Source organism: Populus euphratica, unplaced genomic scaffold (assembly GCF_000495115.2).
Source record: "Populus euphratica unplaced genomic scaffold, PopEup_1.0 scaffold58.1, whole genome shotgun sequence".
In the NCBI taxonomy this organism is placed as follows: domain Eukaryota; kingdom Viridiplantae; phylum Streptophyta; class Magnoliopsida; order Malpighiales; family Salicaceae; genus Populus; species Populus euphratica.
The window spans coordinates 1,432,360-1,448,498 of NW_011499864.1; the positions used below are offsets into that span (position 1 = coordinate 1,432,360).

The following is a 16,139-nucleotide window of genomic DNA, read 5'->3' on the forward strand; positions in this document are numbered from 1 at the left end:
TTCGATAATATAATTTTATTACTGAAAATTATGCCAAAAAATTATATCCAAGGATAGACATATTATTTAAAAACATATTTTTTATAATTTTTTGAAATCCGGTTTTAAATTGATATTTTTAAAAAATCATTTTAAAAATATATCAAGTCCATAAAGAATATAAATTTGCTCGAATTAAAAAGTTGAAACAATTATATAAAAGCCCAACAATGAATACGAAAAGGCCCATGTTCTCGTCTTCTTCTTCATGTGACGTAGAACCCAAGCCCACTACTACGCGCAGAGGGAGAGAGGGAGAGGTCTCGCATAGTACCCCCTTCGATTTCGAAAAGAAAAAAACAAGCACACACATAAATACGAAGAAAAAAATAAAAAATTAAACCGAGAAAAAAACAGCAGAGAGAACAGATTTATAGACAGAGAGATTCTTGAAGCAGAATCGCTCGCTCTCATGGCTAACATTTCCAACGAGTTGTTATCTTTTAGGGCAAATTTCATTTCCTTTTTGTGATTTCCAAAAAAATAAAAAACCCTAGGAGAGAGAGTGTGCAATTAGGTCGTCACTAATTGTCTCAAAGCCGTGTCCTAGCTTATTAATTTCGTAATTCAGGTGATTATTGCTTTACCTTTTGAGTTGTTCTGCTTCTACTCTGGAAACCCTAGAAGTGGGGAGCAATGTTGAGTTTTTGAAAATTATGCGTGATTGAAGCGAAATTAGGGTTTGTTTGTTTGGGGCAATTCTTTTTTGGTCTGCATTTTGATTAAATGTTTAAGGATTTATCAAGGTAAGTCATGTTTGTATGCGTAAGCATGGGGAATTAATGCAGTAACGTGGTTTGGTCGAGTCTTTTATTGGTAAGCTAGTGTTTTTAAGGTTTTTGAGAGGCTGCTTGTGTGCGAATTTGAAACAACGCTGGCGCTAATGTATTTCCCCACTTCTGCCTCTGCTGCTTATCTGCGTCGACGTGAATGTTGTGGAAAGTCTGTTTGTTTGGTTGTTACGTGATCATTAATTAGGCTGTTCTCCACCCTTATATTTCGTTGTGGAATTAGAAACCTAACCTGTTCGAACCAGATTGCTTGCCGTATGATGCCTGATGCATGTTTGCTTGTGCAAGTATGGTGAGGCTTCGTGATGCTTGTAAAGGAGAATAGCATAGTAGCTCTGCTGTATAGTTGGGTTGTTTAAAACGATGTCTTAGGGTTTATAGGTTGAGTGACAATGTCTTTAAGCTTCAGGCTTTGTGTCAGAACAGAGAAAAAAATTATAATAGCGAAGAAGAATTTTATATGAGAAGAAGAGCATTTTTTGAAATTTCATGTATCCACGCTTTATTTCTTGTGTCTTTAAGTGGAGGGGAGATTGTTTTAAAAAAATTGAATTTTATGTTATGGATTTTCTACCATAACCTTTTGGCATTCATCAAATATCTGTTTTGGACAACAAGAGGGCTAGCTAGCTTATTTTTCAGCACTCATACTTCCATGGCATGAGTCATTGCTGTAAAGTTGCTCTAAATGCAAGTTCTTGCGTTCCCTTTTTTCTATTTTGAAGCTGCTGTAAAATTGCTCTAAATACATGTTCACTAAATTCTTTTTCTATTTTAAAGAAATGATTTTGAAGCTGCTGTATAAATTTCTATTCCTGCATATTTTCTTGTATGCAGTACTTATTTACCGGGTCAGTTCATGGACACAAACATGTTTATGTCATACTGCCTCTGAAGCTCACTGAACTTGTGGAACAAAGGTGGAATATATAATATTAAGACATCTTAATTTGTTGTGATGAGATTTTGATGTTTGATAGCTTTTGTCACATTACCTTTCTGATATAGATGTCTCTCATTCTGCTTTTACAATCTTGCTTTCTCTGTTGCTGCTGCTGTGATATGGTCCCAGAAAAGAAAAAACTATGGCTTCTCTCTCCCCCTCCACAAACTTTTTTCCCGCAATCGTTTAATTGGAAGCTGCAAACAAAGTCGAAAGTGACACCCAGTTGTGCATCCAGACCCGAAACCAAATATATTAAAATAATATTTTGTTAAAATTTATTTTTAATATCAACAAATTAAAATCAAAACAATCTAAAATTATAAAAAAAACATTAATTTAAAAAAAATTAAAAATTTTAAAAATCATTTTTAAACACTCTAGCACTGTCATTGCCATCCATGTGCCTCAGCTGTCAACGATGTCTTAGTGTTTATGGGTTGAATGAGAATGTCTTTAAGCTTCAGGATTTGTGTCAGAACAGAGAAAAAATGTATAATATCGACGAAGAATTTTATATGAGAATAAGAGCATTTTTTGAAATTTGATGTATCCATGCTTTATTTCTCGTGTCTTTAAATGGACAGTAGATTGTTTAAAAAAATCGAATTTTATGCTATGGATTTTCCATCGAACCTTTTGAGCTCTCTTTTATACTGGCATTGACATTCATTAAATATCTGTTTTGGACACCAAGGGGGCTAGCTAGCATATTTTTTCAGAACTCATGCTTCCATGGCATGAGGCTTTGCTGTAAAGTTGCTCTAAGTGCATGATCTTTTGTTCCTTTTTCTGTTTTGAAGAAATAATTTTGAAGCTGCTGTAAAATTGCTCAAAATTCATGTTCACTCATTTCTTTTTCTATTTTGGAGAAATGATTTTGAAGCTGCTGCATAAATTTAATTTCCTGCATATCCAACACTTCTTTTCTGGGTCAGTTCATGGACACAAGGATGTTAATGTCATAATGCCTCTGTAGCTCATCGTGCTTGCGGAGCAAAGGTGGAACATATAGTATTAAGTCATCTTAATTTTTCATGATGAGATGTCGATGTATGATAGATTTTTGTGTGATAACATTACCTTTCTGATATATATGTCTTCATCTGATGCATTTACATTTTGCTTTCACTACCTGTCATTGCACCTTGATTGCTAGGCTATAGCAAGTGTTCTAGATCAGTTAATTTTTAATACATTCAGGCAAACTCCCAATTCTTCAATTGTTTGGACTTGAAAGGACTAATACAAATGATCTATCAATTATGCATTTGCTGAAGGGAAAGATCTTTTTCATTCTTGGAAGCTCTTTACTTCATTCTAATGTCTTTGTTATGTCTAATTGTAGAATTTGACAGTTTGTTAAATTGATGGGAGGAGGGAAAGGCTTCTAGCCACCAAAGTAGGAATGCATGGATTTGGTTCAGGATATGCTCTCCTAGTAAATGCTGAGGTTGATTCCATGGGTGGGGTTGTTGATGGTGGAGTTGGTATTGCTACCAAAACCTCTCCGCGGCGAGCAGCAATTGAGAAGGCCCAGGTGGAACTTAGGTAACACTTACATTTTTTTTTAGAGTTTTACCCTTAGTGTAATTTCTGCATGAGAAAAATGTCATTATTGTCTTGATAATGACATTACAATTTGATTTTAACAGACAAGAGTATGATGTTCGTGAGGAACGGAGAAGGGAGCTAGAATTTCTTGAGAAAGTATGGCAATTTGAGCCTTTAAATGCTATTTTGAACCCTTTTATGTTTTTACTTCCCTTTAAATTCTTCCTTACTTGCAGGGCGGCAATCCTTTGGATTTTAAATTTGTAAATGCAGCTTCGGTCAGTGTCCAGTCTACTTCACTCACAGATCATCACGTTGAACAGTTTGTTACGAGGTATATTATTTTTGCTGTGTTTGACTAACTTATAGTATGCTAGTTGGCTCATGCTCCTCCTGCTTCCATTTTCCCTTCTCCTCATTGTATTACAGTGAAGCAAAAGGCAGTTTTCCACTGACTGCATCACCTCATGGGGATTCTGTAGAAAGTAGTGGCAGACCAGGGGCTACTCCAGTTTGTGAGCCCAATAGTGCTGACAATTTTGATGGTGAAAATGAGTTACTTGAAGTTGAAAGGAAACGTAAACATCCTAGGAGGAATAATGTTACTCAATCAGAGCAGTCTTCACAGATGGATGGAATTCACAATGCCAAGGAATCAGAAGATTCTGCTATTTTTCGGCCATATGCTCGAAGGAATAGGTCCAGACCAAATCGTGATGGTGCGCGTTCAAGTTCAACTGATATTGTTCAGAGTTCAGTTGGCCATGGATCCTCTTTACCGGCTCGTGGGGATGCAAGGGATGTGAAAGGGTTGGTAACTGAAACAGACGATCATAAAGCCCAGATTATTACTTCCATATCTAATCCAAAGTCCACCACTTCAAACGGTGACCTGTTTTTTCAGATTGACACTTCCAATACACAGTCAAGCACGGAGCTTGATTGTGTGCAGGCTCTGAAAACAGTAGCCAACCTGCCTGATGATAGGTTGGATGTTACAGAGGCCATTGTCTTGAGGGATAACCAACATGACCAACCTTTAGAAGCTGATGCTGAGAAAGCACTGAATGATATTGCTTCCAGGGAATGCGATCATGGTGGAGGAAAAGAGCAGGTTATTTCAGCTGGTCTTGAATGTCCCCCTTGTGCCGAATCAGCCAAGATTGAGAATGAAACTGGTCCTGCTCTGCTCAATGGCTTGGAAAAAGATGGAAATGAAGGTCAAAATGGCAATGCAGCAATGGGAACGAAACAATTCAATTCAGAGTCCTCTTGCACCCAAAATAGCTTAAGCCTGGATGCAAACAATGGCTGCGATCCATGTGATAATAGTAGAAATGATGACACCAATGAAATTCTTTTAAAAGAATCATCAGAATTTGAAGGAACACGAAGTTTACCACCGGGTAATATAGGAAATGAAAAGAAAGAGACTAACTCTATCTCTGCCATCAATGATGGTTCTGTGCATGAAAACTACTCTAGCAATGATTCTACTGTCAAAAATGAGGAAGAAAGGAGAACAACTTTTCACTCTCAGGTGAAGTGTACTAATCTTGAAGGAGTGGAACAAAATGACCATGTTGCATCTGAGGCTGATACAAAGGCGGGCAACATGTTGGCTGATGGTTCTAATTCCAACAGGGAAATAATTCACCCCAGTGGTCCCCAGGGCTCTTTGGATACTTCTGTTCAAGAGCTTCCCCAGCCTATTTTGTTAGAGAAAAACTCTTCTGCTGCCACTGATCCTCAATCTTGTTCAAACACACACTTTAAAGTGGTAGAGAAGTCTCATGAAGATTCTATTTTGGAAGAGGCACGGGATATAGAGGTTGTTTCTTCATACTGTATCTTAAACATGCTGCATTTCTTCCTTCACAAGTCTTTAACATAGTTTGACATGCAGGATAGGCGCAAGAGGATTGCAGAATTATCTGTTGCATCTGTGCATTCAGAGAATCGCCGGAGATCTCACTGGGATTTTGTCCTTGAAGAAATGGCATGGCTGGCAAATGATGTTGCACAGGTCTGACTTTTTAAATAAGTAATTTATTGTGCAATTGTTTTGCTTTCCGCTGAAGAATTTATTGTTTATATTAAAGAATGCACAATTAGTGGCTATATTCAATTTTATCTCTATTTAAGCTTGTTATTTATTTTATTTCCTTGTAGGAGCGTCTCTGGAAGATGACTGCTGCTGCTCAAATATGTCGACGGATTGCTTTTACTTCTCGATTGAGAGTTGAAGAGCAGAATCATCATTTGAAGCTAAAAAACGTTGCTTATAGTCTTGCTAAGGCTGTCATGCAGTTCTGGCATTCAGCAGAGGTGTATCTAAGTAACAATTGTCAAAGTGTTGGTTCAAAGAATGGGAAGCATGAGGTGGCGATGTTTGTTGGGAATGAATTTTCTGTCAACAATTTTGGAGATATTGATAAGGTGCTTGCTATGTTCGAAACCACTATTTCTTTTCTTGTGTATTTAATCCTGGAAGTTGTCTTTTCCTTCACTGTTTGCTTTTAATCTATAGAATTTGTACTATCTAGAACAATTTTCTAAATTCAAATGTATTTTATCTGATAAGCGGAGTATCATTTATTCCACACACACACAAAAAAAGACAGCTCTGGGTCAAGTTTATTTTTCTCTGGATATTGATAACACAATTAATATGCTTTTAGTGGAATTCATGACTGCTTTAATTTTCTGAAATGGTTTGATATTTATCTATTTGTATCTAGTACTGACCCATTCTGGACATCTTGTTCAGGAGCAGGTGGCATGCAATGAGTTAGAGAAACAAAATCCTGCCAAAAACATTGCGCATTCCATTCATGGATATGCTGTAAGGTTTTTGAAATATAACAGTTCTCCATTTCCTTCCTTTCAAGCAGAAGCACCAGCAACTCCTGACAGAATAGCTGATTTGGGCATTGTGGACGCTTCATGGGATGATCGCCTTACTGAAGTATGCTCCTACCTCCTTTCTGTTCTTTATATTTTTTGTCTTGCTTAAATTCACCAAAGCCATTTCCTTTTGATCTTTTAAGATGCATGCCTAGGGGTTTTACCCTAACTTTTGCCACACATAAATCATTCATTGTGCATTGAACTTCTATTTGCAGGAAAGCCTGTTTTACGCAGTTCCCTCAGGTGCCATGGCAATGTACAGATTGTCCATTGAATCTCATATTGTGCAAAGTGAGGTAATTTAAATATTTTGAAACCTTTGGAACATGATCTTGGTTTTCTCTATGCTTGAAAGACATGCAGTTTGACAAAATTTAGAAGAAAGGATACCGGAGAATGACTTCTAGTGGGCTAAGTTGACTTGATACCTGATGTTGATAAACTATAATAACTGTTTGATTTCTTCCCTCACTAGGTTGTTTTTAAGTTTCTCTCATATTGGTAATCTTGCTTATGGATTTCTTTCTTCAGAAAACTCGCAGTAGCTTGCAGGAGGAAGTCGATACATCCATGTATGACACTCCAGCAGGTAATGCTGAAACTAGCTTATCTACTGGCTCATTGTTCATTGAATTTGTTCTCTTTCACAAGTTCATATCCAAACTTCAGATTTTGGATATCATGATACTGCTACATACTACGAGGAGGAAGGAGAAACAAGTGCTTACTATATGCATGGAGTCTTTGAAGGTAGCAAGTCAGCAAAACATGAGCAAAAGAAACGGAAAAGCTTAACAAGGTCACCCTCTGCAAGATGTTATGATCTGGGAACTGATTCACCTTATGGACACTGCACCACCGGGCCACAACAAAATGTATTGATGGGGAAAAGACCTGCTAGTAATCTTAATGCTGGCTCAATCCCAACAAAACGCATGCGTACTGCCTCTAGACAGAGGTTTATAAGTCCTTTTACTACTGGAACTGCTGGGGTTTTACTCCAGGCTCCGGTGAAGACAGATGCATCGAGTGGAGATACCAATTCTTTTCAGGATGATCAGAGTATTTTGCATGGTGGGTCACAAATTCAGAAAAGTGTGGAGGTTGAGTCAGCTGCGCATTTCGAAAGGCAGTTACCATATGACTATGCAGAGACATCAACAAAACCGAAGAAGAAGAAGAAGGCAAAGCACCTGGTAGATAGGAATTTTTATAGTTCAACTAATGCTGGGGGCTTATTTTATTTTAGTAGTGTCTGGATACTTTCTGAAATGTTCTTCTATGTAGTGCTCGTTAAGTTTACTGATTCCATTTGGTTGCAGGGTTCTGCTTATGAGCAGGGCTGGCAGTTGGATTCTACTGGTCATAATGAACAGGTGATTTAACTCTTTTTGGTTCAGATGTTAGCTATAATGTGCTTTTCTTCTTCTTAAGCATAAAAGATGCTGAGCTCCAATTAATTGTAAAGGTCGTGTTGTAGTGTTAGTAATCTAGAATTACAGCATGCATTTTGGTATGGAGACTTTAAAAAAATGTATATTGTTGTTTGAGCGAGCAGCTCATTAATTAAAGTACAGCTTCTAGTGCTCAGGAGCTGTGTAATCACCATTTTAATAAACTTGTCTAAAGAAAAGCAGACACTAGTTATAATTGACCCAAAATAAGAGAGAGAACCTTGAGGGGATTTGGCAAAACATGATTATTCACTCAATGATGGTTGCTTTTCTGATGTAAAACAGTCTTGGTAAGAATCTTTTTCAAAATGGGGAATCATATGTTGTTTGTTGACAGCAAAACTCCCTGGTAAACTGAAGTTGAGACAAATTATACGAGTATGTGTTTGCTAGTCAAAGAATTTATCCAGTCCAGAGATAGCAATATTGGTCAATATCACTCTAAAAGGATCAACAATTCTCTTAAATTTTCCATTTCTGCTGGGTATTGGATGGTGGGGTAGTTCTGATAAGTCTTTTGATGGAAAAACTGGTAGAGAGCACCATGTTGACTGGTACTTTCCATTATATAGATGAGATGAACAATGTTGTAATGAGTTTGCATGGCTTTTCTGGTATATTGTTAGTGCATTTATTTATGTAGTGTAAATACTTGAGTGATCAATGTTTCCTTTTGTTTGTTGTGTAACCTTCTGCCAACCAAATGTGCATTCTAAAAGCTATTTTCTAAATACATATTAATTTTTATATTGGTGTTTTTCTACTTGCAGAGGGATTTCAAAAAGAGATCGGAGAGTCATCATTTGGACTCTAATGGAACCAGTGGTAAAATCCTGTTCCATCGCTTGTTTCTTTAACATTTGACAGGTATACATAGCTTTTCATGTTCCTCTTCATTCTTGACACTTTTAAATATCTTCTTTTAAGGTTTATATGGGCAACATACCACAAAGAAGCCAAAGATATCTAAGCAATTGCTAGATAATACTTTTGACAACATGGTTCAAATGACTGGGTCCATCCCATCTCCAGCTGCTTCCCAGATGAGTAATATGTCAAACACAAATAGATTCATCAAATTGATTGGTGGCAGGGAACGAGGCAGAAAAAATAAATCAATGAAGGTACTCCCTGGTGAAGTCGTAGCTGATCATGTGGCATATACTCCCAACTTGTCACTGTTTTCTTAGATATATCTCTTTATGTGAATTTGAGAGTGTGAAATCCACTGCAGATGTCTGTTGGGCAGCCAGGTTCTGGAAGTCCCTGGTCACTTTTTGAAGACCAGGTTGGTTTTCCTTTAGCTTTTTTTTTTTTCTTTGAATCTGCTCTTAAAATTCTGATCAAATACTTGAGACTCTTTTTTCTGCTTCCTCAGGCTCTTGTTGTTCTTGTGCATGACATGGGTCCTAATTGGGAGCTAATAAGTGATGCTATCAACAGCACTGTTCAATTCAAGGTAAATAAGATAATTTCATCTATCGACAACCTTCGTGTTTGAGATGGATACCAGGTCACTGTACAAAACAGTGTCTACTGTCTACAATGTTTCATAGCTGGTAAAAATCAATTTCAGTTCCCTTTTCTCTACAGTGGTAGTTTTCACTTGTCAGATGGTGAAGCCTCTCTCTCTCTCTCTCTCTCATTTTTTTTTTCCTGGAAATTTCATTTATTGGCACTTGCACAACTTGTTCAGTGTATATTCCGCAAGCCTAAAGAATGCAAAGATCGTCACAAAATCTTAATGGATAAGGGTGCTGGTGATGGGGCTGATAGTGCTGAGGATTCAGGATCTTCTCAATCCTACCCGTCAACTTTGCCTGGCATTCCAAAGGTAAGGTTGCTAATGTTGTGTTGTTTTCTGACCGAAACCTGATGCTTGCTCCTATAAATTTAGCCCGTGTACCATTTAGCTTAAGCTTTTCTGCTCTGATAGTCTGACTACTTTGCATTGCTGGCATTTTAAGCAGGGCAGTGCCAGACAGTTGTTTCAACATTTGCAAGGGCCGATGCAAGAGGATACCCTGAAGTCTCATTTTGAGAAAATCATCATTATTGGGAAGAAACATCATTACAAAAGGAGTCAGGTTTGTTAGTCATTCAAAGTGTACCTGTATCTGCAGATCATGTCTTGTTGCTTGTGAGAAGCCTAACCTGATACCGGTTTTATACCTCCATTTAAATAAATCCAAATCTATTTATTAGTGTTTATGTCAGAGTTTATTCATTAACTGGTTGATAGATAGACCATATTCGTCTTCTTAATTCTCTACAATGGTTTTTTCCCTTGATATTCCATTCTTATGAGATTGTTACTGAATTTTGAGGGCATGCACCTCTTGGAAGCTGGATAATGTAGAACTCTAACCTAAAGTGGGAAAAAATCTCTGATTGGACTTTTTTGGATCTAAAAGCATTTCACAATCATGCTTTGTTTATGGTCTTCTTTTAGCAAAATTCTTTCTGACTGATTAATGGCTCTACCTTGTGAAGAATGAAAACCAGGATCCTAAGCAAATAGCAGCAACTCACAATTCTCATTTTATTGCTCTTTCCCAAGTTTGCCCAAACAACTTAAATGGAGGTGTCTTAACGTAAGTTTTCATTCTTTGATGCATATCTACAGTTTTTCTGATAGCGCTCAGCTTATCACCTGTTCATTCAACTTCATTGCTTTGCAACATCTATGTTTTTACCTTTCCTGAATTTCTTTCATGCCTTTTGTCTTGTGCAAGCAATTGAATATTACTTTACTTTGTTGTCTGGATGAAGGCCCCTTGATCTCTGTGATTCAAGCACTTCAAATCCAGATGTTCTTCCCATTGTGTGTCAAGGTTCTCATGCTAGCAATTTGGTAATGCCAAACCAAGGTGCTGTTGCATCAACACTTCCCACTTCTGGTGCAAGCTCTTCTCTGCAAGGATCTTCTGGCATGGTTCTTGGCAATAACTCATCATCACTATCTGGTCCCCTCAATGCACCTCATAGGTAGTGTGCAATTTTATACTCTTGAGATTGTCATTGTATTTTCAATCAATTTCTGATTCTTCTAACTATTATTTTGGGGGGTTGTATTTATTCTCAGAGATGGTAGGTACAGTGTTCCAAGGACATCTTTACCAGTTGACGATCATCAAAGAATGCAACACCACAATCAAATGTTACCTAGTAGAAACTTGCAGCAGTCTAACATGTCGGTTTCTGGGGCTGTCTCTGGAGCTGATCGTGGTGTTCGCATGTTATCGAGTGGAAATGGTATGGGCATGATGCCAGGGATGAACAGAAGCATGCCACTGCCACGGCCAGGATTTCAAGGAACAGCCTCTTCATCAATGCTGAATTCTGGAAGTATGCTTTCTAACAATGTGGTTGGGATGCCAAGCCCTGTGAATATGCACACTGTTTCAGGTCAAGGGAACTTGATGAGACCTCGCGAGGCTTTGCATATGTTGAGGGTAAATACTAAAATCCTCCTCTACATATGTATTCTCTCCCTCCCTCCCTCCCTCTCTTTCTCGCTGCGTGTGTGTGGGCAAGTGGGAGCATGCATGCATGCGATTGTATTGCTAATGACTGATGCTGTTTCATCAATTTTTGCATTATACATGTCTTTCTAAGGTTGCCAAGTGTTCCATGTAGTGGCATTGACATTTAGACCATGGATCATTACAACTCTGATATGGTGTAATAACTTTCTGGTTGCTGGTATTTACAATTTTTTGTTGCTTTTCCTGCAGAATTCTACATTTTGATGTTATGGAACAATTTCTTTACATGTTTCATAGGCATTACTTCATTACAGTGCATCAGTACTTTCTAATATTATATGGCAATGTATTTTATTTTTGCAATAGCCTGGCCATAATCATGAGCATCAAAGACAAATGATGGTACCAGAGCTTCAGATGCAGCCAACACAAGGGAACAACCAAGGAATTTCTGCTTTCAACGGGGTGCCTACTGCTTTTGCTAATCAGACAACTACTTCACCTGTGCAGACATATCCAGGCCATCCCCAGCAGCAGCATCAAATGCCTGCACAACAGTCCAATATGCTTAGCAATCCTCATCATCCTAATCTCCGCAGCCCCAATCAGGCTACAGGTTCACAGCATCCAACATATGCTTTGAACCTTGCTAAAGGAAGGCAAATGCAGCAGCGGCTTCTCCAGCAGCAGCAGCACTTTGCAGCATCGAGTGCTTTGATGCCACATGTCCAGCAGCAGCACTTTGGAGCATCGAGTGCTTTGATGCCACATGTCCAGCATCAATCCCAACTTCCCATATCATCGTCTATGCAAAATAGTTCTCAAATCTCACCACCATCTGCATCGCAGCCAGGGTCACTACCTGCTATAACTCCCACTTCCCCAATAACTCCCGTTTCAATGCAGCAGCAACAGCAGCAGAAACTTAACTTGCCACATCATGCGGTCAGCCGGAGCCCCCAAAGTGGTTCCAGTGTGTTGACCAATCAGATGGGAAAGCAGCGACAACGTCACCCACAGCAGTTTCAACAATCTGGCAGACATCACCCTCAACAACGACAACACTCACAGTCTCCACAGCAGGCTAAAATTTTTAAGGGAATGGGGAGAGGGAACATGGTGGTGCACCAGAACCTTCCGAATGATCACTCTCCTTTGAATGGCCTTTCTGTGCCTCCAGGAAACCATGGTGTAGAGAAAGGAGATCAAATCATGCACTTGATGCAGGGTCAAGGCTTGTATTCTGGGACTGGGTTGAGTCCAATTCATACATCTAAAGCATTAGGTCCTTCACAATCTTCAAACCATTCTCAGCCACAGCAAAAGCTATATTCGGGCCCTACAACCCCTTCATCAAAGCCACTCCAGCAAATGCCTTCTCATTTGGAAAGTAGTACTCAAGGCCAGGTCCAACCAGTACCCTCTGGTCAAACACTAACAGCTACGCACCAGAACACTCCAGTTATGGTTCCCAGTCATCAGCATCTTCAACAACATCCACAGCCACATCAGAAGCAGGTTAGTCAACCTCAACCAACTGTTCAGAGAATGCTTCAACAGAGTCGTCTGTTGAATTCTGATCTGCCAACAAAGCCTCAAACTGATCAGGGCCATGCCGATCAGCAAACTTCAAACAGCATCTCCCAGGCAGGAACAAGTACATCCACAGCGATGCCTTTGGCCTGTAATGATACATCTAATGTGGCACCAATTGTTTCTTCTGTTTCTGAGACTCAGTGGAAATCATCAGAACCATCCTTGCATGATTCTGGCATGGCAGATACAGCTTCTAAGGTAGGCCCTATTGGTAGCCCCCCCCTTGTGTGTGCAGCTGGGAGTGAGCAAGTGGTGCCTGTCAGCCAAGGTTCAGTCCACAGGCAGTTATCAGGAGGCTTGCCCCTGCATTGCCATAATGGTGGGACACGGTGGCAGCACCAACAACCACATCAATCAACAGCATCGCCATCCCCTTGCCAACAACTTTTGCAGTCACAAGAGCCACAACTACAGCAAGAACGACAACAATCACCTCAACAGCTGCCACCACAGCAGCCGACTCAGAAGCAGACACAGCATCTTCAATCAGGACAAGGCAATTTATACATCACGCCAAGCAATTCTGGTCTGGAATGAAGCAGTTTGGTGGATTGAGCAGTTCCAGAAGCAGTCAGTACTTCTGGGGTTGGGTTTGCATGCCCTAATGGCAGCTGTGTACAGGTAGATTTAGCTTCTCTGTTTTTGTTTCCCCCTCTATAATGAAGCTGCAAATGCTGATAAAATCTGTCAAGTTACCATTGCTTGCACATGAACCTTTTTGGCTGTCACCATCAAGCAAAAGAATCTGATTCTACGAGTGTATCGTATGATGCAGGCAATTCAGTTACTTTAGTTAGGATGAGCACAATCTAATGCTGCCATGGGTTTCATGCAGATGAAGCTTGGTTGCTTCATAGGGGCAATGAAAAATGGAAAGAGGTGGGTTTTTGTTCGCAGATTCTGTTGGTAAAGAGATCTTTACGGGCCGGTTTTTTATCCTTTTGATTTATTGGGTTATTTGGGGGAAATCTTGTAAATTATCACCGGTTTAGAGCTTTGGAAAGATAGAGACAGATATAGAGGTATGTGTACAGGGTCTCATCTCGCCATTTCTTGTACCCCCTTCCCTCCTTTGTCTGTTTTCCCCACTCATGTGCAGAGGGGCCCGTTTCTTTTTGTTTGTGCCCCAGTAGATTAGTCAGTGCATGTATTATCACACTCTTTCAGATTAAGTTCGTAGCTCTCATTGTTATGGGCAAAGCCTTCAGAAATTTTGTGAATACAAAGTCTCTGGTGTATACCCTAGTAGTCCTTGCTGCTGTTAGAATGGTGAAATCTCTTTCTATCAAAATATTGCAACCGACCTGTATGTTGCAGCAAACTTGATATCTGATCCTCTCCTGCTCTTCATGTTAAGCTGCAGAAACTTTGAAACCATGCATTTTAATCCCCGGCTCCATTTTTGGTTTCTCAAATGCCTGTCAGGTCACCTGAAGGCTTGGCTCCTACACTCTTTGTGATCATTGCTTCAATTCGGATCTTCTATGGATTGAAATGCAAGCTTAAGTGGTTTGCATTAAGAAATACAAATCTCTTGTTATTTTTCTATAGATCATGTTACTGTACAAATATGTTGTATGGATATTGTCCTTTAATTTATACTCATTCGTAAAACCATCAAAAAATAATACCTGGAAATTAAGAAAAAAAAAACTTAATAGTAAAATGTTCTCTCTTTTTCAAAGTTTTTTGTGAGGAAAGGCAGTTGTTTTCTTAAGGGTTTTTTTTTTAAAAAGAAAAAAACCTGCCATTGGCCGGCTCAATTGTAGCAGGAAATGGCAGCAATTGAAGACTGATGTTTGGCAGCTTTTCGTTCGTTGTCAACCTTCCACCTCTCCGCTCACATTAGAATCTGGTTTCACTTGTTTCAAAAATATTTTTTAAAAATTTTAATTTTTTTATTTACCTTAAAATAATATATTTTTAGTATTTTAAAATTATTTTAATATATTAATATTTAAAAATAATTTTTAAAAAATAAAAAAATATTATTAATATATATTTTCATATAAAATATTATTTAAAAAATAATAACAACCATATTCTCCGACAAGTTGAGTTAATCTGAAATCTGATCCAAACCCTGAATTGTATTTCGAAATATTTTGTACTTTGACCTATGGATAATTTATAACAGACTTGACCAAATCCAAATAAAGCCTATGTCAATTTGAAGGATTTTTTTTTTTAAAAAAAAAAACTTATCCAAACATTGTGAATTTCAAACGGCTATGATTTGAACACCGCCGCTTATATATTAGATGCAGAACGTAAAGGATCCGCTGCTGCCAAGACCAGTGTCATCACTATTAACAACGGGTTGAAAGATGCGACATTGAACATGTACCAGGAGTTTGTTTGATAAAATAATATAAGTTGTTTTTTAAAATATTTTTTTTATTTTGAAATATTTTGAAATGATTTTTTTATTAAATTTTATTTTTAATATTAGTACATTAAAATAATTATAAAACATCAAAAAAAAATTTGAACTAAAAAAAATTTAAAAAAATTAATTTAAAAAAATTGAACTAAAAAAAATTTTAAAAAATTAATTTAAAAAAAAAAACACATGAAAATCCAAATAAAATAGGAAGCAAAAATATCACAGTAGCAATTGAATGTCATTTATTTTGACAAACATGTTGATCTCCTTCATTCTTTTCGTGGTCAGAACTTCTAAATCAACTGAATTGCCCTGGATGTACAAGGAGAAAGCCAGACACAGAGAATGGCCTGGTGGGGAAAAAAACCCTAATATATGGGAATACCTTTGAAGTTGGATACATTTCCAGTACGTAAACTAGTGAATTTATGGGTGATAAAATGGGCAGCACAAGATCTAAAACAGAGCAAATGCTGAAGTTTCCAGCAGTGATTCAGGAATGAGAAGCGATGTTTTAAATACAAGGAAAACTAGCAGAAAAAATGGAGCCAAAACAGAGCGTGGCAATCTTCCTGCTGGCCCTAGCAAAAACTTTGGCACATCAAATGAAATGCACCAGAGTTATGATACCGGGAATCTACTATTGACGATTCCTCAAAACACAGAAGGTGATTTTTGCATGTATGCATAGAACCGGAACATACTTTCAACGAAATTATTCCTAAGAATCAAGTAGTTTAAAATGAAAAGAGATAAGATGACAAACAGAAAAAATGTATTTCAGAACATACATGCAGTGCATATAAGGTTCACAAGATGCAGGCAAAGAAGCATCCTCTCCAGAAAATTTCAAAATGTCATTCAAAAAAAGATAACAGGCAACACCTTCGAAATGAAACCCGCAATGACTTTGAAAAACACTGAAACATCGTTGCCCATGTTCAAAGCAATTGCAAGATGAGGATCTTTAGTCATGAT

The 16,139-nt window shown here is 38.1% G+C and overlaps 1 protein-coding gene across 8 annotated transcripts; it reads left to right on the top strand.

Annotated features, from left to right (window-relative positions):
• Positions 1-272: 272 nt before the first annotated feature.
• LOC105125769 (uncharacterized) lies at positions 273-14,116 on the top strand. Of its 8 annotated transcripts, none has more exons than XR_842288.1 (23): positions 273-610; positions 3,122-3,324; positions 3,429-3,483; positions 3,564-3,661; positions 3,757-5,158; positions 5,234-5,353; positions 5,500-5,766; positions 6,098-6,295; positions 6,453-6,533; positions 6,769-6,826; positions 6,907-7,433; positions 7,560-7,613; positions 8,462-8,516; positions 8,619-8,815; positions 8,926-8,979; positions 9,070-9,150; positions 9,388-9,525; positions 9,659-9,778; positions 10,185-10,285; positions 10,464-10,679; positions 10,777-11,146; positions 11,546-13,396; positions 13,551-14,116. XR_842288.1 is itself a non-coding variant. In XM_011026363.1 (23 exons), the coding sequence occupies exons 2-23, from the start codon at positions 3,182-3,184 to the stop codon at positions 13,310-13,312; spliced, it is 6,054 nt and encodes a 2,017-aa protein (XP_011024665.1). In that variant the 5' UTR covers positions 273-610; positions 3,122-3,181; the 3' UTR covers positions 13,313-14,116. The 8 variants fall into 8 exon arrangements, 6 of the variants coding, with proteins under 6 accessions (XP_011024665.1, XP_011024662.1, XP_011024667.1 ...); XR_842287.1 differs by having other exon boundaries at positions 13,611-14,116; XM_011026363.1 differs by having other exon boundaries at positions 11,546-11,873; positions 11,922-14,116.
• The last annotated feature ends 2,023 nt before the right edge of the window (positions 14,117-16,139 follow it).